The 25,038-nt window shown below is 52.1% G+C and overlaps 9 protein-coding genes across 9 annotated transcripts; 5 read left to right on the top strand and 4 right to left on the bottom strand.

Annotated features, from left to right (window-relative positions):
* Positions 1-45: 45 nt before the first annotated feature.
* On the top strand, positions 46-2,168 carry JCM6883_004124 (uncharacterized protein; the record flags this gene model as incomplete). Its single annotated transcript, XM_076633003.1, has 4 exons — positions 46-1,434; positions 1,498-1,873; positions 1,940-2,011; positions 2,071-2,168. The coding sequence occupies 4 exons, from the start codon at positions 46-48 to the stop codon at positions 2,166-2,168; spliced, it is 1,935 nt and encodes a 644-aa protein (XP_076487084.1).
* A 725-nt stretch (positions 2,169-2,893) lies between these two features.
* JCM6883_004123 (uncharacterized protein) lies at positions 2,894-7,789 on the top strand (the record flags this gene model as incomplete). Its single annotated transcript, XM_076633002.1, has 11 exons — positions 2,894-4,486; positions 4,562-4,718; positions 4,780-4,924; positions 4,989-5,699; positions 5,771-5,859; positions 5,923-6,067; positions 6,136-6,718; positions 6,793-6,900; positions 6,966-7,336; positions 7,395-7,593; positions 7,676-7,789. 11 exons carry the CDS (start codon positions 2,894-2,896, stop codon positions 7,787-7,789), a joined length of 4,215 nt encoding a protein of 1,404 aa, XP_076487083.1.
* Positions 7,790-7,914: 125 nt separating this feature from the next.
* JCM6883_004122 (pseudouridine-5'-phosphate glycosidase family protein) lies at positions 7,915-10,934 on the bottom strand (the record flags this gene model as incomplete). The annotated part of the gene is made up of 10 exons (XM_076633001.1): positions 7,915-7,996; positions 8,059-8,662; positions 8,726-8,837; positions 8,914-9,417; positions 9,512-9,591; positions 9,651-9,863; positions 9,932-10,055; positions 10,118-10,224; positions 10,288-10,635; positions 10,730-10,934. 10 exons carry the CDS (start codon positions 10,932-10,934, stop codon positions 7,915-7,917), a joined length of 2,379 nt encoding a protein of 792 aa, XP_076487082.1.
* Positions 10,935-11,557: 623 nt separating this feature from the next.
* JCM6883_004121 (uncharacterized protein) lies at positions 11,558-11,979 on the bottom strand (the record flags this gene model as incomplete). Its single annotated transcript, XM_076633000.1, has 4 exons — positions 11,558-11,571; positions 11,639-11,749; positions 11,819-11,854; positions 11,925-11,979. 4 exons carry the CDS (start codon positions 11,977-11,979, stop codon positions 11,558-11,560), a joined length of 216 nt encoding a protein of 71 aa, XP_076487081.1.
* A 378-nt stretch (positions 11,980-12,357) lies between these two features.
* Positions 12,358-13,887, top strand: JCM6883_004120 (alpha/beta hydrolase; the record flags this gene model as incomplete). Its single annotated transcript, XM_076632999.1, has 6 exons — positions 12,358-12,538; positions 12,623-12,803; positions 12,871-13,033; positions 13,108-13,308; positions 13,398-13,664; positions 13,795-13,887. The coding sequence occupies 6 exons, from the start codon at positions 12,358-12,360 to the stop codon at positions 13,885-13,887; spliced, it is 1,086 nt and encodes a 361-aa protein (XP_076487080.1).
* A 685-nt stretch (positions 13,888-14,572) lies between these two features.
* JCM6883_004119 (uncharacterized protein) lies at positions 14,573-17,997 on the top strand (the record flags this gene model as incomplete). The annotated part of the gene is made up of 7 exons (XM_076632998.1): positions 14,573-15,514; positions 15,593-15,764; positions 15,824-16,130; positions 16,201-16,971; positions 17,051-17,076; positions 17,139-17,192; positions 17,255-17,997. 7 exons carry the CDS (start codon positions 14,573-14,575, stop codon positions 17,995-17,997), a joined length of 3,015 nt encoding a protein of 1,004 aa, XP_076487079.1.
* Positions 17,998-18,617: 620 nt separating this feature from the next.
* Positions 18,618-19,131, bottom strand: PCC1 (chromatin DNA-binding EKC/KEOPS complex subunit PCC1; the record flags this gene model as incomplete). The annotated part of the gene is made up of 3 exons (XM_076632997.1): positions 18,618-18,816; positions 18,898-19,026; positions 19,091-19,131. 3 exons carry the CDS (start codon positions 19,129-19,131, stop codon positions 18,618-18,620), a joined length of 369 nt encoding a protein of 122 aa, XP_076487078.1.
* A 117-nt stretch (positions 19,132-19,248) lies between these two features.
* Positions 19,249-20,977, top strand: JCM6883_004117 (uncharacterized protein; the record flags this gene model as incomplete). The annotated part of the gene is made up of 4 exons (XM_076632996.1): positions 19,249-19,273; positions 19,355-20,630; positions 20,704-20,830; positions 20,894-20,977. The coding sequence occupies 4 exons, from the start codon at positions 19,249-19,251 to the stop codon at positions 20,975-20,977; spliced, it is 1,512 nt and encodes a 503-aa protein (XP_076487077.1).
* Positions 20,978-21,179: 202 nt separating this feature from the next.
* PMR1 (Ca(2+)/Mn(2+)-transporting P-type ATPase PMR1) lies at positions 21,180-24,869 on the bottom strand (the record flags this gene model as incomplete). Its single annotated transcript, XM_076632995.1, has 11 exons — positions 21,180-21,488; positions 21,553-21,783; positions 21,857-21,975; positions 22,038-22,181; positions 22,246-22,879; positions 22,943-23,178; positions 23,246-23,407; positions 23,478-23,622; positions 23,687-24,023; positions 24,102-24,183; positions 24,260-24,869. The coding sequence occupies 11 exons, from the start codon at positions 24,867-24,869 to the stop codon at positions 21,180-21,182; spliced, it is 3,009 nt and encodes a 1,002-aa protein (XP_076487076.1).
* Positions 24,870-25,038: the final 169 nt, after the last annotated feature.

Here is a 25,038-nt window from a genome sequence, read left to right as displayed (position 1 = left end):
CGCCTTTACTCTTTTAACTCGGGATTGAACCATTCCCAGAGCGGAATGCCCTCCTCTCCACCGCCAACAAATCCGAATCAACGACGGCGACGAACCTCTCGGCAGTCATTGAACCAACCCTCGTCCTCCTCAGTCATCGTTCGAACTGCCGATTCAACCACAGACGACGAACTATTACACCTGATCGAGAACGCTCGCAGTGCAGTCGAACGCGCTCGCGAATTGACCTCTCCTTCGTACGTCAACAACGGAACGACTCCGGCTCAGGACGATTCAGCCGCGACTTCCCTCTTCGAACGACACACGAACCGACGAGACATGGAACTCGAGTGGGATGAACGAGATACGGAAAGGAGAGCGAGGGAATTGATGCAAATGTTGGCTCAAGATCCACCTCCGAATCATCTGGTCGATGTAGACGATCACGCTCGAGGAGGAGGAGGCGACGAAGGAGAAGAACATGATGGCTTACAGGCGCGGACGGGATCGAGTGCAGGGGAGATTTACGGGTTTCCGACATTTGGGGGAATTCTGCGAGATTCAGACGACGAGGAAGAAGGAGACGATGGGCTTTGGTACGAACCGGCGAACGTCGAGGAAGCGATCTTCGGATTCGATGGAGAAGGAACCGACGAGGATTTCGAAGGTTACGAGGACATGGACGACACCGACATGCTTCGAGGCGAAACACTCTCTTCGCGGACAGCTTCTCGTGCGCCTGCGATTTGGCCCGGGTTCTTAGGCGAACAACCTCTAAACGTGGACGACGTCCCTCCAACTCAGCCTTCACCTCCCGTTATCGATTCCGCACCGAAACCTTCCATCGATTCTACCTTACCTCTCGACCCTTCCTCCTCGACTTCTTACACTTCTTTCCTCACTCCCGGTTCCATTTTCTTCGGCCAACAAGTCACGAACGCAAAGTCTTCGACCTCAAGCGGCAGAAGTAGCGGTTCTCGGTCATCGGCATCAACAGCATGGCCCCCTTTCGCTCCGTTTCCCTCGGCGACTGCTCGTCGAGTTGGGAACCCCTCTCCTCCAGCTCTTCGACCATATACCCCATCGACTTCGACTTCTTCGCCTCTCCATTACGCGTACATGCCTACAGCCGATTCCATCTCGACGAATCGACCTTCATCCTCCTCCTCTTCTTCCCGATACGCCCCTTATTCTTCGCACACGGCAGTCGGAACTCCTTCGACGAACTCAGCTGCGACAGTCCCTTCGGCACCTATTCCACCGAACTTGACCCCAGTCGAACGAGCGAGAATCAATATTGCCAGGAGTGCGAATCCGAATGCGAGATCAAATCCGGCGAGTTGGAGGGAAGTCGCAGATGAGTTACTCGTCAGAATGGGAGGAGACGAACAAGCTTCGACGGAGGGACACCCTACGAGAGGGTCTGCGAGAGAGGAGGAACGTTGGGAAGTTCAGGTGAGAGTCCGAAGCTTTTGAGCCCTTTTGATTCGAGCTCATCACTTCGCAAGCATTTCACAGGTCAATATTCATTCTTACGATCCTTCCGTCGGGACCGTCACTGGACTGATGAGTGCCTACGGGATCCAAAGTCCCCAGCGGGATCTCTCTCGACACCCAACTCGAGTCACAACTTTTTTCTCAGCTTCAATCATCCAACCCCTCCGCAACGGGTTGTTCGTTTCCCCCTCTCCGACCGGTTCAGGAGGTTCTTCTCCCGAAGGAATCAGAGTCAGTCAGAGTACCGAAGCGGAATCGTGGATTCAAGTTGGACCTTTCAAGGGAATGAAGAAGAATGAGTTGCTCGAGAGGGCGAAGGATCGGATTTGGGTTGAGGAGAAATCGAAAGGTTGGGTATTGATGAGGTGGAAAGAGAAAGATTTCGTCAATGTTAAAGGTGAGTCTGTCACTCTTCATAAGCTCGTCTGACTTGAGCTAAAGGTAGAGTGTGAGAAATTCACAGCAACCGAATCGAGTTTATCGATCAACGGTTTCTACTTTGTCGCATTGAACCGATCCACTGGGGTTATCGAAGGCGAGTACTGTCTCTATCTTATTCAGCGAGCTCCCGCTGATGCGTCGCGACTTTCACAGGTCTCTATTCGGATCCCGCTTCGAGTCCTCATCAACGACTTGACCTTTCCCCCATGAACGAAGGTGCCTTCGGACTTGGAACTTACTCAATGTGCTAGCATGAACGCCTCGTTATCCACCTATACCTCGCTCGCATGTGATACCCCATTCTCGTTTTCGTTTCTCTCCCACGTCTGTGTCTTTACTCGTTTCGATTACGCAACTCGTTCTCGGCTTTCTGCAACTAGCTTTCGTTTCGCATTCGTATGAGCTTCCGTGGACAGCCGTCGACGGGAGAGAGAATTCGCATGAGACTCAGAATTTCGAGTTCTGCGCGGCGCGCGAGAATTCCAAGTTTCGCTCTTGAACCCAACTCATTTCCCTCGCCGCGCTCTTTCGCATCTTTCCGCATTCCCAACAATCAAAGTCATACTCTAGCATTCTCAGCATTCATCGCATCTCGACTCCCGAGCCACGAACAGAAACAGTTTCTTCCCCCTCTTCGATCCGAACTCGTCAAACTTCTCCCCTCATACCTACTCGGCAGCTCGAACAACACGCTCAGCGTCCATAGCATTCTCTTGTGATTCAGGTGAGCCCTTCATTCATTCCATTCACGAGATGAAGGAGATCACGGTTCTCGCTTCCTTTTTCAACATCTTCTCCTCCCTTTATCTTCGCTCGAGCCTCTTTGACTGATCCTTGGGTTCTCTGACAGACTCTTGCATCTTCCTCTTCTCATTCACGCCGTCTAGTCTCGTCTCCTCCAAGAACCGACACCGCCTTCTCCCCTCAGGCTCCTTTCAAGTGATCACTCGCAGCATACAGTCTCAAGTCTAGAGGGATGGTCAAGTTTGTGACGAGAGAGGTGGAAATTCCAGAAGACTACGAAGAAGAAGGAGGAGGGGACATAACAGGAGCGATTCCCTCGAATTGGGGAGAACCTCCTCCTCCTCCGCAAGGTCAAGCTCAAGCTCAACCTCCTTCGCGCAGAGCACCTTCGACTTTATCTGGTAGATCGGGAAACTCTGGCAGTAGTTACAGAGGAGGAGTCGATCAACCGCCTTTGCCAGCTCTCCCACCAGAGTTACTCGACAGTCTCGCGAGAAACCCTCCTCCTCTTCCAGTTTCGCAACGAGATCAAGTCTCAGTCACGAGTGGCTCAATCAGTCGAACTTCCCTCTCCCTCAGTAGACCGTCGAACTTCCTCGGATTCGACTCTCCAGCACTCCCTACGCTCCCTCCTCAATCTCCTCTCGATTTACCCTATCCGGAAGAAGGATTCTCGTCAAGTCGAACTTCTGCGACTTCCTCTCCATCCCTCTCTCGATCAAGCTCGAGACATCTCGACGCTCACCTCCCGACAAACCCAACTCCTTCACTCGATGCCTCGGCAACTTCGAATTCCGGAAATGGGAATGGGAAAGGACGAAGCATGTTTCGTTCCCTCCAAGCGTTCGGACGTTCCTCGAGAAGTTCAATCAGTCCTTCCCCAACTTCATCGAATACGACATCACCACATCATTCTCGACCAAACCTCGTTTCCCACCCTTCTTCCGATTCTCAATCTACTCAATATTCCGTCTCGCAAGCTCAATACTCTACATCTTCCCCGATTCGCCTTTCGACCGTCAACGATGATCCACTCGTCGTCAATTCTCGATTACCTCCCGTTTCCCCTTCGCTCAATCGACGTCCATCTCGTCAACAACTCGCGACGGGTACTTTCTCACATCGAATGAGTCATACGGCGAGGGAAGCCGATCGTTGGCTATTTGAAGCCCAAGCTGCTGGGCTAGGGATAGGAGCGGTGGATGCGATTGCTGTCGCGGAGGAGGAGGAATCGGAACGAGCTTCGCAGACTGAAGATGCCGAGGAGGATGACGAAGGGGAGTTTGAATGGGCGAGAAGAGGGGAACAGTATACTCGAGACCTAGGACGAGTACGAGATGATGAAACGGATTACGGGGACGAAGATGGAGGAACTCTCGAAACTGCGAGTTTATCAACTCAGAACGAAAACGAGAACGAGAATGAGGCGGAAGTCGTTGTCAACTCGCAACCCGCGCTCGATCCTTCACCCTCGATAGATCGACTAGATTCCCCCGAAACTCGGTTCCATGACGCTCCTCAATCTCCTGAAGCGGCGAGAACTCCAACTTTACCTTCTGTCCCTTCTCTTCCGCTTCTCGATGCTCCTCTACATCCGAATTACGCACCTTCAACCCCACCAAATCCATCGGCAACGTTCTCGACTCTGGAGGGTGACGAAGTCCCGTTTCGGAGAGATGGGAAACTCTCGTTACCGATTTATCCGGATACTCCGATGGCCGCAGCCCCGAAGAGACGGAATCGAAGTGATGGTGATGACTTGAACGAAGACGAGCAAGCAGAGTTGGTGTCGAGATTGAGCGGGTTCGATCTGAATCAGCCGTCTGTGCGCAGTCACTTCTTCTCGTCATTTCCCGTCTTCGTTCTCACTGACGACCTCGTTTGCATGTCGGCATCACAGGGGATCGCACCGACATCCCCCAACTCGCTAGCAGATTTCGTCGTCGCTGTTGTTGGGCCTCGAAACGTTGGCAAATCATCAGTCGTGAAGAAAGGTTTAAAACCTAGATCGACGGAACGTCAAACCGTCGTCCAAGAGGATCATGTCGGGAATCGAGGTAAGCACCTCGCCACTAGAGTCATACGCGAGAGATTCTGAAGGACTTTCGTGTGGTTTAGTCACAACGACGACGACCTCATTCACGATAGGAGGCAGCCGAAGAACGATCGAAGTGCTCGAGATCGATATGCACCTGTTGCGATACAACGATGAAGGTGTGATTTGGCCCGATGGGCTACCTCAGTGCGAGGGAGCCATGCTCTGGTAAGTCCGCTCGATATGACTTTCAAACGTTTTTCGAGGCTGATCACTCTGGCGCGTTGGACAGTTACGATTCGACGGATCCCGAAGCTCTCTCCTCGCTCTCCGTCCTCCTGAAAGCGTTCTGGACTCGCGGTTCCGACGTCCCTCTCATCGTTCTCGCTTGTAAAGCCCAACCTCCCGAACTCGGTCGAAACGCGACAGACCCGACCGAAGCCGCAAAAGTGTGCAACATATACGGAGCAGGGATCGTCACCCTCGACGGAGGACTCGAAGATCCGACTCGCAAGACGAAGGAATCGTTCAAATATATCATTCGTCAAATTATGGAGAATCGAGGGGAAATGTATCGACCTCCTTCGGTCGCTTCGAACTCGCCGGCGATTAGTCGTAGGGGTTCAGTACAATACGCGACGACCTCAAGATCCCCGTTCAATGCTGGGAACTCGTCAAATTCCGGGTATGCCGAAGACGCTCAAGGCTCGATCGACTCTTATCACTCGCCTCGAGGGAGCTCCCACGGTCACAGTGACGCACTCGGTCTTGGACTATCAGTCGTACAGGAAGCACCGATCGGAGCGCAAGAAACTCCTATTCATCCCCCTTCGAAATCGGCGACTGAAGAACCACTCTCGCCGAAATCGACAGCTCCGACCTATGTCAGCGATGCCGCGCCGACGTACGAATCGCAAGATTCCAACGGACAACCAGGGAGTCAGAGGTCGGCTGCTGCGGAGACTGGAGAGATGGAACAACCGTTAATCGATGAGCGAAGAGGGTGAGTTGACTTTTCACTCCACTCGTGCTCTGTAAACAGCAGCTCACTCACTTTGTTGTCGTCTGGATTAGCTCTACGACGAAACAGGCTGCTCTCGATCTCTTCTTCAGCCGCGAGGACTTGATCGATAAGTTCTTGTACGCCTCCGTGACAGGAAACGGTGAGCGATCTCCGTTTTTTTAGTCGCTGAACCTGAGCTTACTGAAAATCGAATCGCTCGCAGATGAGGCTTACGTGACGCTCTTTTTGATCACGTATCGTCGATTTGCGAGACCGTTCGATGTTGTCGAAAAACTCATCGAAAGGTTCGAGTTTGTCGCTCAGAAACTAAAATCTGATCCACTCCTGAGCCGATTCGCTCAGATGAAGTGAGTTCTCCTTCTCTTTGATGATACCGCGAGCGTGGGCTGACTCTTCTCTTCTCTCGAACTCTCAGAATCTGCGGTGTTCTATCGATCTGGATGCAAAACTATCCTGGCGACTTCTCCGCGCCCAGCACCTTCGCAATCCTATCACCTTTCCTTCAGTCACTCCTACCGAGCGGAGCGACATGGGTCGCGCACTATGCGCTCGAACTAATTCCTCTCCTATCGTCAATCTCGACTCAATCCGACCCCGAAGCTTCTTACGCTCTTCCCGACAAAGACGTACCCGATTCACCTCGTCGATCCCCGACTGATCCGAAACTCGAACTCCCAGCTGGTCGAAGACCTTCGATCGCGCCCTCTTACGATTCATCGAACAGTCAAAACGCGACGAACCTCTCGATCCCAATGTCGAACGACGGCTCAGGCTCGCAGACGTCGACTCTCCTTACTCGAACGCCTTCCGACGCCGGTACTCTCGATACTCAAGATTCGGGAGATCAAGCTCAAATGTCGACAACGAGCTTGAAGTTGAAGGGTGGTATCGGTGCATCAGCTTTGATCGAGTTCTCGAACATGATCATGGAGATGCGAGAGGAAGAAGTCGCGTTACAAATCACGAGATTAGCTTGGGAAATGTTTGGTGGGATGACGGTAAATCGACTCTCTCTCACCTCCTTGCTCGAGCGTTTGCGATGACTGACACGCGTCTAATTGTCTCTCAACAGCCTCGTGATTTACTTCGACACGTTCTCGCCCCGAGAGACCCAGCGAATCCTCGAGTCGCTCTTCGCGATTCAGATACGAACGTAATGAGATCGATCGCTTTCGTCAACGTAAGTTTACCACTCTACCCTCGATTCTACTGTTTGGAGGTAAGCTGACAAGGGCTGAGAGACAGTACCTCGCGAATTGGACGGCTTCGCTCATTCTCGTTCAAGGCAAGCTCAAACAACGTGCTCGAATCATGGAGAAGATGCTTCTCATTGCTCTCGCCCTACGAGAACAAGAGAATTTCGACTCTCTGATGGGAGTACTCGCCGGGTTGAACTCTCAACCGATCTTCCGACTCAGCGAAACGATGGAACTCGTCACGAACAAACTCGATGGCGATCCGAAGACCCAACCTCGAAGACCCGAACTCGTCGAAACCGAAGCGAATCGACTTCCGAAGAAGTTGAGGAGTCTGAATCGATTGATGGCGGCGACAAAGTCTTTTAGCGCTTATCGACTCGCGCTTGCGAATTCCGGCGTTAACATGATCCCCTATCTGTACGTCGCTTCTCAAGCCCACCGCCTCTATCTCGCTGACGTCTATCGTCACGAACAGTGGTGTGCACTTGCAAGATATCACGGTCGTCAATGAGATCAAGAGTGATCTTAAAGACGGCAAGGTGAATTGGAGCAAGTTCTCTCAGATGGGTCGAAGCGCGGCCATCGTGCTCGACTGCAGCAGAATAGCGCCGACATTACCCGTCGACAAGCTCGTTGAGCGAGCTATCGTCAACATTCCCGTTCTCGACGAAGAGGTGAGTGAAATCTGCCCTATCTCGCTTCATCGCTTGTCTCTCGAAAGGATCCTGATTGAATCGTGTGATTTTACTACAACAGCGACAATATACCCTTTCGTACCAGCATCAACCACGACAGAGTGAGAAACCAACCGGATCCCGTTCACGACTTCGGACTCTCGCCAAATCTACTTTCGCAACCAATTCATCCTAGATTTTCCCCTTCTTCCTGTCTCTCTGTCTCATTATCGCATTATCCCCTTTTACCCTTCTCGCTCGTCATACACCCCTTCGTTCAGTTTATTCACTACCCTCAGCGGCAATTTCGCATTCTTCAGCTCATTGTCTTTCGGCGAGAAGCTTTCGGAGATGAGAGTGGTCTCCGACAGCTTCCCTACTCTTGAGAGTGTTGATCGCGGCTCTAAAGGTGATTTGGGTGAGTCATCGGAGAGAGTAGAAGAAAGAGGAGCGGATTTCCCATACCGTTGAGCGAGGTCTACGATTTTATCGAGCTCTGATGGAACAATCGGATCCAAATTCGAGACGAGGGCGGCCAACGTTGCACCCGCCAAACTGTCTCCTGCGCCAGTCACTGATCCCATCTCGTTTTCGTCGAGTGTCAAAGCCGAGTAATGTCGAATCACGACTGCTTCACTCGGTGTTGCAGAACTTCCAACGACGACGGTGCCCTTCACGGGTCTCAACTGCTTCCAACGTGACACTCTGTCGACTCCCGAGACTCTCTGAACGACGAGAACTCCCTTCGAACCGCTTTTGACGAAAAGGGTACCGATAATCGGTAGTAGTCGAACCGCCATTTGCGCTACACCTTCGTTGACGACCCAGGAGGGTAGTCGGAGGGAGAGCTGATCGGCAGAGACTGTGATGCCGTCGAACCACTGACCTGGCTCGAAGATGGAGGAGTCTGAAAAGGCGACGTTCTGGAAGAGGGTTTGTAGTTCGTGGATGTTTGGTGTAGAGTACGTGACGAGAGGGTGTCCGGTCGGAGGGAGGGACGTGATCAGGGGTTGTTGTAAAGCGGTGAGGAGTTTGAGCGAGTTGGCGTTCGACGTAGGTTCGAAGAAGGCTGAAGAAAGGCGAGCGCTATCAGCTCGATGATCAGTCGCGACAGGGAATTCAGGGGGCTCACTGAGGATGTCGAACTGTCCGCAGTGAACGAGAACTCGAGCCATCGATTCGGGAGAAAGATTGCCGTCAAACGCTACGACTTTCGCTTGAGCTTGCTTGAGCTTGTTGACAATCTAGGCAGAAGAAGGGCTATCGTGTCAGCGCATCTGTGTCGGAGAGACTGTCACAAAGACGGAAAGCAAAGCTCACCTGTTGACCCTCAACTTCTCTCGCGATTTTCATGTCCGCAACCCCGCCGATCAACTCTCCCTTTTCATCTACGAGATACCCACACGTCGCCGTCCTCGCTTCTGTCTCTTCTCCCGACTCACTTGTAGGTCTGATGAGTCCATCCGTTCTCATCCCTTTGTCCTTGAGACCTTTTTCTGCGACACTCCCGAGCAAATCTTCGCCAATCGGCGCGATCAGGAGGGTTCTTTCATCGTTCAGGATCGAATGTGCTGCTCGAGCAACGTTACCGGCGACACCTCCGAGCGTGAGGGAAACGGTTCCGGGCGCTGTCGTCTGAAGAGGTGAACTCGAGAAAGGGTGCATCGTGATATCGACAGCGAGAGATCCGACGACAGCAAGCGAGGCAGTGGACAAAGGGGTCGCTGGTATTCTTGAGGGAGTTGTTGTCGCAGAAGTGGAAGAGGGATCGATGCGGGTTTGTAGAGGTGAAGAAGGCATGAACGACGAAGCAGGTGATCCTTGCTAAACGAGACGAGTAGACGAGGGACAAATCGTCGATATTCTTAGCATTGCAGTACTTCTATATGGTGGGACAAGAGGGGAACGGGATTCAAACCTCTTCTTCTTTCAGTAGTTTTGCGTATTCCGTTGCGACGAGTCCTCCGACTCTCACGTTGTTTCGAATCAACTCCTTGTCTAACCGCTCGAGACGAGTCAGTCAAGGATCACAATGCGAGAAGATAGAGTGAACTGACTGCTCTCCAGACTCCTTCCTTGTGTGAGTTCCGCGACTCGTTGTAGCAACCAAGGAGTTACTTCTTTCCCTCGTTTCGACATTCCGTTCTCGACACTCTCTGCGACCGCGACCTGTACAGCTTCTTGCAATTCCTCTCCGACGGCGTGATAAGCTTCTGGAATTGGGTTACCGAGCAAGAGAGAAGAGGGGAGTTGGAGTTTATCCGTCATACCTGCAAACGCGGCGACATGAGGTCAGTTGACAGACGGAGACGACCAAGAAGCGCCGCGTAGGACCCACGAATGGCTCGAGCGACTTCGAGCGCAGAATCGAGTCGCATGGGAGCTTTGAATCCTGATTCGGCCGTGTAGAAAGCTGGCCAATGATCGGTCTTGTACCCAGCTACCGGTACAGCATGTGCTTCCTGTTAGGCATGGCATGCAGTAAGCAGACGGCCATAGTGGAGATGTGGAAGAGGACACTTGCCAGATATTCGAGAGTTAGTCCAATATCGAGGATCGATTTTGAACCCGCACAGACTACAACGACCGGAGTATCGCTTAGGGAGATCAAATCACTCGAGATGTCGAAACCTGCCACAGCATTCAACTGTCAGCTTGATAGAGGCAGCAAGGAAAACGAAAACGAAAACTCACTCGTTTCCGCCCCTCTGTGAACTCCGCCAATACCTCCCGTTGAAAACACCTTAATTCCCGCCAAATGAGCGACTGCCATCGTTCCGCTTACGGTCGTGCCTCCGTCTAACCCTTTGACCAGAGCCGCGCCCAATTCTCTCCTTCCGACTTTCCATAGCCTGTCCTTGTCTGCTTTGTCGCCTTGTCGAGCGGCCCATCCTTTCTCTGCGAGTAGATCGAGATCTTGAGGAGTAAGGCCGACCTTTATCCTCCCTCCGAGTAGAGCTACAGTCGCGGGCGTGACATTTTGTTCGCGCAAGATTGCTTCACATTCGTTCGGGAGCGATGCTGAATGAGGTGGCGGTAGACCTTGAGGTAGGTAAAGAGTGGTGTCAGCGCGGCTCGACCCGACTGTACGAGGGATAGGAGGAGCGAAGTTGAACAATAAGATCGGAGAGCTCACCGTGAGTGATGAGGGTCGATTCGAGAGCTACGATCGGTCTACCCTCTGCTTGAGCTTGTTGTACTTCAGGAGAAATGTCTATCGGCAGGCTAGAGAGTGATGGGCGGTTCCTGGCGAGGAAACCAGATGAAGCGGTCGAGGTGAAAGAGCGAGCTGTGGGAGTGACGAGGCGCCGTCTAGGGGTTGCTCGAAGTAAACAGCTCATTATAGGTGTCGTTCGAGCGGTCGGCGGTGAGAAGGAGAGAGCGTAACGGAAAGATAAGGTCAGGTCGCCTCGAAATAGTTTCGGGCGAACCGACGCTTCTGACCCGAACCGCTGTGTTTCTCTCTTCGTGGAAACGCTCTATCGGAGAGAGAACAGACAGCACCAAACCAAAACCAAGTCTAGCCGCGCACAGAGCCGTCCGAGAGTTGCATTTTGGCTCACGAATCTCTCGCTTGGTTCAAAGTTTCCTTGCGAGACCACCGCTCCCATCCGCTTCTGAGCACGCAACCTCCGCTGACGCCCTAGACCTGTCGCGGGCGCGCCATCTCCCGAGTCGCCAGCAAGCCATGACTCGAACATTTTCGTCGATCCGGCTTCGCGCGTCTGACGCTCGACGACGTTTTCCATCTCAAAGCTGGCCGCAGCTTTCCATTCGACTCGTCGGTGTCTTCCTAGTGGAACAGAGTTTGCAGACTCCTTCCGTGATAGTCTGTCGCGCCGTGTAGTAACGGTGATCGACGTTCTTCCGATTGAAATCAGGTCGATTCGTCTGTAGTTGAAAAGGGATGATTCCTCGTAGCTGCATACTGTTACAATCATACATTCTGCTCGTCTCAGGTCGTTCAAGCCTTCGTACCTATCGAACATCGCATCCATCTCAGCGATTCATTTCTTTCACGACATAATTGGCACAAGAAACTCACCTTCCATACTCTGGGCCAACGCCCCTCCTCTCACTCTCGATTGTTGGTACTGTTCTCGTTTCTTGACCTCGTTCTTGTTCTTGAAATAAATGAACACGGGCAAAGCGACTTCTCGTAGATTGAGGAGAGAGTCGACAATTAGCTCGAAATTGCGACGAGAGAAAGGGAAGGGGGACTCACGACCTAACACGCCGAAAAACGAGCCGATTGTACCGCCTGTTCACGATGAGAGAGAGTGCTCCTCAGGTCAGGAAGAGAGAACTGTAGAAGCGAGCGGGGGACGTACGCATGGTAGATGCAGCTCTAATAGGAGCTTCTGAGGGTCCTGCTGGAATAGCCATCACTGTATTATCGAGATTGAAAGAAGTAGGAGGAGGCAGAAAAGCGAAGAGTGAGGTTGGGCTCGTTCCATCACTCGGTCAAAGTCCCTATTGCCATGTGAGCGTCCTCAAACCTATTCTGCGCTCTCTGGGCTATCGAATCGGCGCTGGAACACCTGCGAGGAGGACTGGGATTGCTGAAAGCCGAGCTGTTGATGAAACCTCCCTGCAACTCTCTCGCTACTCCGGATGGGCACGCTTGGATTTGATGGGAACCATACAGCGTGGAATAACCCTCCGAGCTGCCCAGGTGGGCTTCAGGCGAAGTGAGAGTTGTCAGACCGATTACCCGATCCTTTCCCTCCTTTCGACCTTTCACTCCTCCTGCTCGACCACGCTATGACGACCCCAAAGCCGACTGATCCTTCCACTTACAACCACCGATTCGTGCTGACGGCTTCAGGCAATCGCTATCACTGTGTAGACCAACATCCGAAGCACTTCAGAGGCAGCATCAACGAAGCTCCGACTCTTCTCTTATGCCACGGTTTCCCTGATCTCTGGTACGGATGGAGATACCGTGAGTCAATATTCCTATCCCTGTCCGAGACTCTCAGCGTCCGAATGAAGCTCCTCACAACCTTTCCCCACTTGAAACCTGAAGAGATTGCTGCACTCGCCGCTCGAGGTTACAGAGTCATTTGTCCCTCGCAGTTGGGATATGGAGACAGCGACAAGCCGGCCGACCTCAAGAAGTATAGCTACAAAAGTGTTGCTTACGACATGAACAGTTTGCTCAATGAACTCGGGGTCAAAGGAAGAGTTATCGTGCTCGGACACGACTGGTGAGCTCGACAATTTACCCTCGGAGAGAGGGAAAGGCTGACGAAGGTGCGAGAATGGGGACAACAGGGGAGGAATGGTCGCTTGGAGGTTTGTCGATTTTTTTCCAGATCGAGTCATCGCCATCGCGAGCGTCTGCACTCCTTACTTGCCTCCTGCTCAACCTTCGACCCCTTACCTCGACCTCGAGCAACTCGTTCACACGAAAATGCCCAACTTTGGGTATCAGCTTGTGAGCTGGTTTCCCTTCGTCCTCCTTCTGCCCGCTCGCAAGCTGACTTTCCGGTTCTCCTCTTTCACGGCTAGTTCTTCGCAGAGCAAGAGACCGGAGCAAAGCTCGACGAGATCGCGCCTCAATTCTTTGCTGGAATGTTCAACGAGAAATGGAAAAGCGAGAAGAAAACTGGAGGAATTGCGATTCAAGAGGGAGTCATGAAACGTATCATCGAAGGCTGGATCGACAAGAAGAAGAACGGAGAACAGTTGAAGCAACCCGTTTCCGAACCTGTGAGTTTCGTCCCGTCCATTCTGCGGCAGGGTTCACTTTCCAGACTCGACGAGCGTCTTCTCGTTGCTGACGATCCACGACCCTACAGGAGTACGACTACTACCTATCGACTTTCCAGAAGAACGGATTGCAGCATCCTCTCAACTGGTATCGCACTCGACGAATCAATTTCCTTGAAGAACAAGAAGCTCAACTTCCGCCTTTCCCGGCTCACATTCCTGCCCTCGTACTATCCGCGGCCAAAGACGATGCATTACCTCCTGCGATGGCGAAGAACAAGGCGGTCATGAAATGCTTCCCCGGCGGCAATCTCACGGTCAAAGTCATCGAAGGAGCAGATCACTGGGTTCTTCAAGTACGTCTCCGCCTCGTGATGCCTTCTCCGCACTCACTTGTTCTGGACTGAGCGGGTTCGCCAACGTGCGACCTGCGAGAGTTGACGGAAAAAGCGAAGACTGACTAGCTTCAATCGTCTGTTCTCCCAGGATCGTCGGTTCCGCAACGGCATTACGAAACAACTTGACGAGTTCATTGACGAGAACTTTGCCAAGGAGCAGAAGGCGATTTCAAAGCTCTAAGGCTAGGGCTTGAAGGGAGAAGTGTTTCTCCTCCTCTCCTCTTGATGAAATTCGTAAATCGGTTCGGCGCTCGGATCTCGAATTGCTTCTTCGCTTCCGGTGAGAATCCGAAATGAAGAGAATGGTACGCATGAGTCGCCTTTCCCAACAGTCGACGACACTGCGTCGTCCGTTCTCCGGTCAGTCTGCATAAAATTAACCATCGACCTCGTTCGTTTCGAACTCGATTTCCTTCCGTCGGCTGAATTCCTTCCTTCGTTCCGTCACAGAAGGAGAGTGATTGACGGATCTTCGCCGATTTAGGCTCTCGAAAGCAACGTGAGGCTGAACACCTCGAGGTTTTACGAAGGTAAATTTTACCGCGAAAGGAAAGAGTCGACTTGTCAAAAATGTTTCTCCCTCCTCGTATTCTGGACCGAAACAAATTTGACCTCTTACCGCACACAGCCAGAAAGGAAGCAAGGGGTCCATGGGATGTGTAATTTACGTCTGTCGTAAGGCCGTGTGGAGTCTGAGACTCAGTTAGGCCGGCCTCCTCTTTCCCTCTCCTCTCTATCACCTTGCTCGTTCACTACCGTGTGATACTCGTCGCTCTTCAAGCTACTCAAACTCCCTCATTTTCGAACTCAACTCTGACGACAACGAGGAAGTGAGGAAAGAACTTTTCCAACTCTCCCACAGAACAATGTCAGAAACATCAACTCGATCCAAACCCTCTTCGCCTTCGACTCCTTACTATGGCTTAGCAACTCAACTTCGTACCCCTCCCGCCGACTTTTCCTCTTCGTTCCCCATGTCGCAATCCCTCTCTTCCTCGTCGAATTCAAACTCGAAGAAAATCACTCCGGCGATGAGGGATGAGTTTGGTTTCAATCCCAAGTTTGTTCCCCAGTGGAGCTTAAAGGGCCAAGAAGCCGAAGAGTCGAACGCTGGAAGAGGAGGAGGAGGAGGAGGAGGAAACGAAAGATCACCTTCGCTCGGGCCAAAACACTCTCGCACCTCTGGACGACACAGCACTGCTCCTCGGCCACAACACACTCCTCATCTCTCAGTATCGACGTCTCCGAAACAGCACCGTCGTGAAGACTCTCTCCGCGACACTCCCGTCTTTGGCAAAGTCAATTTCAATTTTAAACCGATGCAACAACCACTCGATCTCGGCGTCACTCTCGACCCTGCCTCAGCATCGACGACCTATCAAATGAACGACAGTATCGCTGAGGAACAGGAAGAATCGAACCCTCCAGCTCGCAGTGGCAGTCTCGGATCTTCGCGCAAGAGATCACTTCTTCGCAAAAACGACAAATCTCCCGCGCTCGAAAGCTCGTCTCTCGCAAAGTCACAACCACCTCCTCCTTCTCCTTCGATTCGCCCTCCTCCTCCCATGATCCTTCCCGACTCTTTCGCAGCTGCCTTCCCTCTTTCTCGAACGATCACTCCCGCCTCGAAAGGAACTATGAATTTGATCACTCTCGCTCGACGAACAACGCATTTGTCCGACGTTCCAGGGTACGGCTGGAGGCTCAACCTGTTGGAGAAACTTGAAGTTTTGACCGGTTCTTTCATCGCGATTCGAGTCGCCGAATCCATCCTCGGGATCGGCAACGGACAACAACCTACTGCTTCGGTGAGCTGCCATTTCCTTCAACGTCGAGCGGCGATTGAGCTCGATGAAGACTGACGGACGAGTTTGCATCGTGCTTAGAACTCTTCGAAACTCGAATCTCGCAAATCTCAGCTTTTCCTTCCCGCCGCAACCCCCAAAGAGTCCCACAAATTGACGAAATCGAAGACGTCTAAGCCAAAAGCGGATGAACACAAGTCCTTCTTCGGGAAAATGATGCGTCGAGCATTGAGCAATCCTGGATCTCCTCAAGGTGAGTTCTTCCATGTGTCAGCTCTGACAGCTAGTGAGCTGACTAGCTTCCATCTATAGCGAAAGAATCTGCACCTCCGATGCCTGCTCCCAAGCGAGTCGTCTTTGGCGAGAAACTATCGCGAGTCGCCGAATACGGATTCGTGACGAGCATGATCGCTGGACAACGACACGACCTACCGGGAGTATGCTTCAGTACAGTCGAGGAGATCTACCGACATGGTCAAGGTTCGAAGGTGCCGGGACTCTTGCAACTCGCGGGTGAACCAGGTCGAGTGGCGCGACTCGTTCAGATCTTTGATGCCGCTCCCGATTACGGCGAGCATCACGACCTCAGCGTCGAGTCGATCCACAATGTCTGTTCTCTGTGAGTCCTCGCGCCTTCACATTTGGAGATTGAACATCTGAGCTGACTTGACTTTTCGTGAGCGAAACAGACTCAAGAAGTACCTTCACGACTTGCCTGAACCCGTCCTCGACGAGCGAGTCTACCGATTATTCCTCACCGGCTGTGTCGATTCGACCAACCCTCTCCCTCGCCGAGTCGCATCTGCTCAAATCATCCTTCGCCTTCTCCCTTCCTCCAACTTCTCCCTCCTCGTCTACCTCATCGCTTTCCTCTCCCAAATCCCGCTCTTCCCTTCGAACTCCCTTCCTCTCTCAACTGTCTCAGCTCTCTTCGGAACTTCAATCATGTCACCTCGCAAGAAACGCGACTCTTCCGCTTCCTCCTCGTCGCACTCCCTACACAGGAAACCTCGGGCAGATATGATCATTACCGGCCCGACCGATCTCGTCGACGACCAAGACGGCAAGAAGGCGAATCAAGCGCTCGAATGGCTCCTCGTGAACTGGAGTGCCATTGCGGACGGTCTTCTTGAACCCGATTTCGATATCGAAGTCGACGCTCTCGGCGAATCGACCACGCCGCAACTTGGCGCGAGTCCCCCGATGATCCCTCTTTCGCCCAACGTCGCTTCTCCTTCGAGTCCTCGAGCCGCCCCTGCTCCCCCAGGCGGTCTTTTCCGACTCGCCCCTCCCGTTCCAGTCGAATCTCAATCTCCATCAGTACCCTCGCCCTCCACGGATATCCCTCGATATCTCGACACCCTCGACGATGATGACGACGCGGAGGAACCAAGAAGCGATGATCAAGGAGCAAACGATGACTCACTCACCGAAACTCCTCGTCCTCGATCCGATTCTTCGTACGCAACTTCGATTGAGACTCCGGCTCAAAGCGTCGATGAGCAAAGGCACTCGAGGAAGAATGTGGAAACCGTGCAGCTGTCACCAGAAGATGAGCGAGGCAAGTTTCATCAAAGCTCATCCTCGACGAATCGAGATTTCTAACTCTTTCGGTGCTTTCCCCCAGGTCCTCTAGATTTCTCCCTTAACAACACTGGTGACGAAGTCGTCGAATTCGATGGTGAGCTCTGGCGATCCCAACCCGCGTTCTATACGACTGAGACTGACTTTTGGTGGTCGCAGATTATTCCTCGGTTTACTCGTTCCCAGCTCCTCCTACGTCTCTTCCTCCCTCGACCTACCACCACCGACTCCCCTCCTTACCTCCCTCCCCCTTCCTCACTCAAGACGAGATCGCCCTCGCCCTCGCCGAACAAGAAAAAGCTGTTCAATCCGCCACAATCCACCAATCTTCGACTTTTGCACCTCTCAACCACCACTCTCCTTCCGACGACGGAGACGATGTTGATCAAACAGAAGATCTCGACGTCAGCGTCATGTCCCCAACAACAGTTCCTCAACTCGCTTCCCCTCCTTCCCCAGCGCGCGATCTCGACTTGGAAGAATTTGAACCTAAACGTAAATCGATCTCAGAATTCGCTGCTCCGAACCTCGTTCGTACGAAGAGTGTGCAACTCGAAGAATCAAGGACGTTGGTACTTCAACAACGACTCGAAATTCAAGATCTCTGGTCAAAGCTTGGAGGACTCGAAGCGGAACGAACTAAGGAACGACAAGAAATGATCGAATTGACGAAGGAGGTTGAAGGGTTCAAACAGAGTTTGAGGAGACAAGTCGAGGAGGTCGATGGAGGGGAACAATTGAGGAACGAGCTAGAGAACGTCAGGGCCGAATTAAGGAGGAGTGAGGAAAAGCGAGAGATGGAGAGAGTGAAGGCGAGGGAGCAGGTTGAGAGCTTGGAGAAACAGTTGGCGGAGATTAGGAAAGTGCTTGTGCCGCTGTTGGGATCGGGGATTCAACTTTGATAAGTGATTCATTCGTTTGTGCTGCTCTCGTTGATCGAGTTTGTATCCATTAGTTTGTTATACGATATCATATGTAGCCTTGTCCTTACAATCGTCCGATCATGAGGGTTGCGTTCAGAGAATAAGATGGCAAGACTGCGAAAGAACAACGCAAAAACGATTGCACCCGGTCTGATCTCCCAAACTGATCAACACTTCATGGCGCCAGTCGAAAGGCATTCTAGCCTCTATTTCCCTGTGTTCCCTGTGTTTGAATTGGGGGATGACAAGTCGGTAGTCTCGCAGAGTCGACTCGTGGCGTGCAGGTGATCTTGAGGTGGAGAGCCGTCATTCCAGTCGAAGGAATCCGCTCCGAAGAGGTGATGAACGCGAGTAGCTGTAACTGTTTCTGTCGTTTCGGACTGAACCCTCGAAAGACGTTTCAGATCTCGCTAGCGTCTCGAAAGTCCGGATGTTCGAGCTCGAGCGATTGAACCAAAAAAAAATCACTGCTTTGAGAGAGAGTATTACAACAACAGTAAACTAGAACAAATCTATCTACGACCGATATCAGCTCGATGGTCAAAGCGGAGCAAGCAAGGCAACTATCGGTGAAACACTCACCTCTTCGCGACTCTCCTCTAGCCCCGTTTGAGCGAACCCCAACTGCCTTCGAGACCGACCTCGAGACTCGGTGCTTCCTCTCCATCCTTGCTAATCTTCTCGCCAACAAGCTCCTCGGGACCAAAGTTGTGCATCGTTTGAACGACGAGCTGAATGTCTGATAGAGCGTGGTCGAGAGCAACTCGTGCTTGCGCGACTGTACGAGCCAGGAATGTACTGTATATACCAGCTCAACAAGAGGTCAATACGGCGAGCGAGACCTGGGTTCAGAAAGGAGGGAGGAAGAGGGAGTTTTACATTACGAGCGAGGAACCTTCGATTTCGAAAGAGCGTTTGAGCTCTGTTGGTCGGAGAGGCTCGTCCACCTCAATGACCTGCTTGACGAGTACGGCATTCGCTGCAGAAGGGAAGGGAATCTTGATTGAACTGGAATCGTGAAGTAAGCGGTAGTCAGCGCGAGTACGACCAGGGAAGAGTTCATTTGGCCTACAGATTGTGCCAAGCTGCTGAAGCGTCTGTCTGGGTAGCCATGATGTCGATACGAGTGAATGGGAAGAGTTGAATCAAGAAAATTCCGAGAAAGTTGATGAGACTCTCTCCTTCCTTCCCTACCCTCCCGAATTACAAGCTACTCGCCTGAGTGTGGCAATGAGCTCCCGAGAACCTACACAGGGTGCGTGAGATCTCTCTCGAGCTCCGGATCAAGCGCATTCCCTCCCGAGTCCTCACGAACATCTCCCGTGCGCCCTTGCAGCTCCATCCGACTCCGAGAAACTGCTGGAAGACTATGAAGATGTCCTGAAGACCTACACGCAGTCATTCGATGAAGACTACATTCCAACTCCTCGGAAAGAAGTCAACCCCTCGACTCGACAATTAGAAGCGAATCGAGAAGAGCCTACGACAGAGGACATTGCTCAGAAGGACGACGTTGCAGCCGAAGCATCTCCGGCGGTCGAAAGGGGAACTGTCGAATCTTCTCAAGCTCGTCGAATTTCACACTCTCCGGCTCCTTCGGCCTCCTCTTCTTCCTCAGCTCTCACCTATGTATCCTTCGATCCAACGCAGGAAGCAGAAGCTAGATCACCGCCTCGAGTCGCTAGGCCATCAAGCGCATTCAAACCTCTCCTCCCCGAGCAATTGACTTCTCGACAACCGACTCCTTCTCAGCGCTCATCTCTAGCTACTGCTCCTCGACCATCGACTCAAACGATCCCTTCCCCTTTCCTTGCAGCTACTACTTTTCCTCCAACAATCACGAAAGTGCGAGAGTCTGGTGGTGGAGCGATGGGAGAACCTCGAGAATATGAAAGACAAAGAAGGAGTGACTCGCTTGAACCTCCGCGTTTGGATTTGGGATCACCTTTCGCACAACTGCCTCCCTCGACTACACAACAAGAACAGGCGAAGAAGGACGAAGTGAGAGACGTTGTTGACGACTGGACGAAACGATTCCTCGAAGCGGATCGCAAACTGAAAGCGAGCCAAATGGACACGACAAGAAGAAGGAAACGGCCAAGCGAAGAGAGACCTGCAGGTGTCGACGCTACCGACGCCCAAGATGACCTTCAAGCAACCGGAGGCTTCGATGGCAATGAACGCGAAGATGAAGAAGAGCTACCTGATCCATCTCGATCCGGTACTCGACCTCGAAAATCCGCAAGGCTCAGTTCTCCAATAGTATCTCCAGTCTCCTCTGGAGCCAGCTCTGCTTCGTCTCCTCCCGCTGCCAAGACAAAGAAGACGAAATCCTCCCGCAAAAAGACAAAAACTCGACCTCGAGCTACTGACGACACCGAGGAAGGCAGGGATGAAGACGAGTCGAGTCAGATTGGTTCCATCGACGAAGATATGACGGTCGAGAAATCTCTAGCGATGCTACCGAAATGGAAAGCGGGCAAAAACGTTCGGAAGAAGGGAAGGAGACCCGTTGGAATCTATTCCGAAATCGACGAAGAAGAGGAAGAAGGCGAGGGAGAGGAGGGAGAGGAAGAGGCTTCGGAGGAAGAGGAGGAAACGGATTACGATGAGTGAGTCTCCAAACTTGTCCCCATTCTCTCTCCATCGATCCGTCCCATGCGATTATGCTTTCCTCCTGGGCAGACCTGCTTCCTCGTTCCCCTCGAAACGCAAGACTCGTCAGACTCAAAGACGAACGAAGGCTTCGACGTCGAGCTCAAAGGGAAAAGGGAAATCAGCATCGAAGAAGAGCGAGGAGAAAGTCGTTGTGGTAAGCCTCTCTCTCTCGGTTGCTCAAGGGAGGAACGACGCTCATCAAATCGAGGCGTCACAGGACATGACGCTCGGAGATCGTACGAACCGCTCGAAATGGCGAGAAATTGATGCCTACTCACTCGAAACGTGGTATACTCTTTAGGTAGAAGTGAGGCGGTAGATCTGACGAGACTGTCATTTCCGCTTTGTGCAATGCCTACATCCTCCCTGTTCGATTCGTTGTTTCGTTTGAGAACGATGAAAGCGCAAGATAAGAGAAAAATGCGAGGTAACAATGCAAGATGAGGAATCAAGAGAGATCGAGTGGTTCAAGCAAGGTGCAGCGGAACGGCAGAAGGACGAGATTAGACCGCTTGAGCAGAACTCCAAGCTTCGTCTTGAGCGGTTTTCCTTTCCCACCGTCTCCTCCATTCGTGGATGCTCATGCTGCAGCCCCCAAGTACCAAGAGTACCGTCAGGTCCCTCATCGATAATGCTTGAGTTTGGAACACTGATTGTAAGAAGGGGATGTAGATGAGCGAGAGTTGAACAAGGAAAGAGACGGAAACGGCGAGGAGGAGCATTTTGTTGATGTTGCCTTGAAGAAGGGGTACGTTCAGACCGCGGTTCTGAAGGGCGGATGCGAGATCGAGAAATACGAATGAAGTGAAGGTCTATTTGCGATCGACGACGAAATCAAACTCCGCTCAAGATCTGAAAAGGTCGGACGAGACTCACCATAGTTTGATCTCGAGCGAGATCGCTTCCATCTCCCAACTCTCTCGCGAGCACGAACAAGACCCCGAGAATGATCATGCTCGCTGAGAATCCAACCCTGTACATGAGTTTTCGAGTAATGATCGGAGCGTTTTTTGGACGAGGAGGTCGTTTCATCGCGTCTCGATCGACCGGATCCACACCGAGAGATTGCGATGGAGGTCCGTCCATGATGACGTTGATGAAGAGAATCTGTCGAGCGGGATAAGAGGAACGATCAGTTGGTGAAATCAAGGTAGAATGCGAAAGAGAGTGGCGAGCGGACCTGCATGGGATTCAAAGGATTCGGTAGACCGAACGCAGTCGAAAGAGTGATCAACGATAGAGCAGCGACTGCCGTCGAGAGTTGGAAACACAGGAAGTTTTGAATATTGACGAAGATTCCTAGATTTGAAGAAAGGTTGAGTACAAGTTCGATCTCTGAGTCAAGAGAAGCGGCGACTCACCTTTGCCCTCTTCGACTGCCGGCAGCAGAGTGGCAAAGTTGTCGTCCACGAGAATCACGTCGGCGGCTTCTTTCGCGACGTCCGTTCCTCCTCTTCCCATCGAGACTCCGATATCGGCCATTCGAAGAGCCGGAGCGTCGTTTACTGGACGTTCAAAGACAGAGCATCAACACGCTGTCAAGAGTATGATGCTTCTTTTGCGACGTACCTCCATCTCCAGTCATAGCCACGACCGCTCCTCTCGATTGAAACACCTCGATAATCGCCATCTTGTGTCTCGGAGTCGTCCTCGCGAATACCGTAACGCCTCCTATCCGATCCGTCAACTGTCTCTGACTCATCGTATCAATCTCTTTCCCCGTCAACACTCCACTTCTCCCTCCTCCTCCCGATCCTCCTCCCGCACTCGTTCGAATCCCCAATTGTTTCGCGATCGCGACCGCAGTTTGTTCACTATCCCCCGTAATCATGACTACTTGAATCCCTCCCGTCGCTAATCGAGCAATCGCACTCTCTACGCCAGGTCTCGGAGGATCCATCATTCCTTGAAAACCAGCGAACGTCAACGCTTCGGGGTTCGGTCCAGACGCCATCGCGACGACTCGTAACCCTGAAGAAGCGAGTTCGATAGCTTTCGACTGAATCGTTTTGGTCGTTGAAGGGTCGAGAGACGCGGTTGATCCATCCGATCGAAGATAGGTTCGACAACGAGAGAGAACGGGCTCGATCGCTCCGGAGAGATAGGTCGTTTCGGGGTTTGAAGATGCGTGCGTGAAAGTACCGGTTACTGATTGGGATTTCGTTTCGGAACTGAAAGCGACTTCAGAGTTGCGAGTAAAGAACTGAGATTTCGGATCAGAGGTTAGCTTTCGAGAACTTGCTTGACGAGACAGGTACGAGCGCACCTTTCGTTGATCGCTCAACCCTACGGCAATGACAGCATTCATGAGAGCGACTTCGGTAGCTTGTCCGTGATATTTCCCTCGATCCGAATGAGCATGGTTGCACAAATTGCCGATGAGGAAGAGTTGAGACCGTGAGTCATCGGGAGTGAGCATCGGAGGAGCGTGATCGATGTCAATGACTCCGTGGTCGACAGTGTAGGCTTTCGTGACGGTCATGACGTTTGTCGTGAGAGTACCTAGCGCGAGATCGAATTGTTAAATTTCGGAAACAGGATCTCCAGCGGATGGGTTGAGTTGGCTCACCAGTCTTGTCCGAGCAAATGACGCTGACGCTACCGAGAGTCTCGACTGATGGAAGCTTCTTGACGATCGCATTGCGCTTTGACATTCGTAGGACTCCGAGTGCGAGAGTGACAGTGACGACGATTGGGAGACCTTCGGGAATGGCAGCGACGGCGAGGGAGACTATCGATCGAACGTTTGCCGGGAGGTTCAGTAACAGGAGCGAGAGAGTAAAGGAGAAGAAGATGCTGACCTCCAATCGTAAACATATCCAACCAACTCCGGTGTTGAAATACTCCGATCAAACAGATCATTCCAATTACACCGAACGAAATGGCAGATAATCGTTTAGCCAACTCGTCCATCGATATTTGAAGCGGAGTCTTCTTCTCTTCGACCTGCGGACCACCAAAACGGGAATGAGCAAAAACGGTGAGTCGACTCGAGAAGACGAAAACTTACATCCTGCATCATCGAGAACACCACTCCAAACTCACTCTGTTTCCCCGTCCCGACGACAATTCCTTCCCCTCTCCCATTCCTAACCAGCGTTCCCATAAACGCGACATTCGCCCTCTCACTAATCGGTAACCCACCAATTCCGATCCCTCCCTCCCCCAAGATCGCTTCCGTATGTTTCTTGACCGGTTTAGTTTCCCCCGTTAAAGAAGATTCATCGATTTCGAGACCGTGAGCTTGAGTTAGACGTAAATCGGCGGGAATTCGATCGCCCGTGTGGAAGGTGACGAGATCGCCTGGAACGAGGACGTTGGCTAGTTGAGTCGTCTTTTGTCCATTTCTATGTAAAGCGGAGTGAGATGAGTCAGCGAATTATTGAGTTGAAATGCCGAGAGAGGAGGAAAAGAAAATGACTGACCGAATGACATGAGAGTAATGGGGAACGAGCTTGTTGAGTGCTTCGAGGGATTTCTCTGACCTTTGTTCTTGTACGAATCCGACTGTATGGAGTGAGTTTGACGTCAGCAGAAGAAGTGACGAGCTGAGAGAAAGGAAATGCGAGTTTGAGAGACTGACCAGTTACGACGATCAAGACTGCGACGATAATACTCGCCGCATCATCATAATTCCCAACGACGACACTAACCGCCGCACTCGCGAGTAACAACAGGATCAAAGGATCCTCCCAGAATTTCCCAATGAATTTCTTCAAAGTTGATTCTTTCGCCTCGACTTCGAACTCGTTCGCTCCCGACAATTCGCGGATCGCTGGAACTTTCGCCGTATCTAATCCTGTTGATGCTGAGGTCGTAAGAGCAGAGAGGGTCTGAGGAATCGATTGAGTTGCGAAGTGAGCAGAAGGTGTGAGAGGGGACGCAGTATGAGCGAACGGGTGGTGAGACGACGAGGAGGATGAATTTGGAGGATAGTTCGAGGAAGTGTGCGATTGATCTGGAGGGAGATCGTACGCGGTGAAACGCGCTTGAACTTGATCTTTCAAATCTTGTAACCCATGAGCGCCGAAATCGACGATCGATTCAGGTTCGGGTCGCCGTAGTTGAGTCGAATAGGCGAAATGATCATCGGGAGGTAGAGGGGACGGGGAAGAACTGCGAGAAGAGTTGGGCGACGTGTTGGAAGTCGTTAGGCGGGAATAGGATAACTTCTTGCCTCCGGACGTAGACATGACCGCTCGGAATGGACTCGATGGCGCTGTCCTTCCTTGTTGCTCTCCCTCGTGTTGTATTTGGATGCGGGAGAGATTCGGTCGAGGAGGGGAAGAGACGAAAGAGATCGACGAGAAACTTCTCTCCTCTCTCATCTCCACGACGATCTAGGATCAGGCTCATCGATAC

This window comes from Sporobolomyces salmoneus (genome assembly GCF_050403485.1).
Source record: "Sporobolomyces salmoneus JCM6883 DNA, S_salmoneus_JCM6883_v1_ctg32, whole genome shotgun sequence".
NCBI classification, from domain to species: Eukaryota; Fungi; Basidiomycota; class Microbotryomycetes; order Sporidiobolales; family Sporidiobolaceae; genus Sporobolomyces; species Sporobolomyces salmoneus.
The sequence above is the reverse complement of the archived record's forward strand: the minus strand, read 5'-3'. Positions and strand labels throughout refer to the sequence as shown.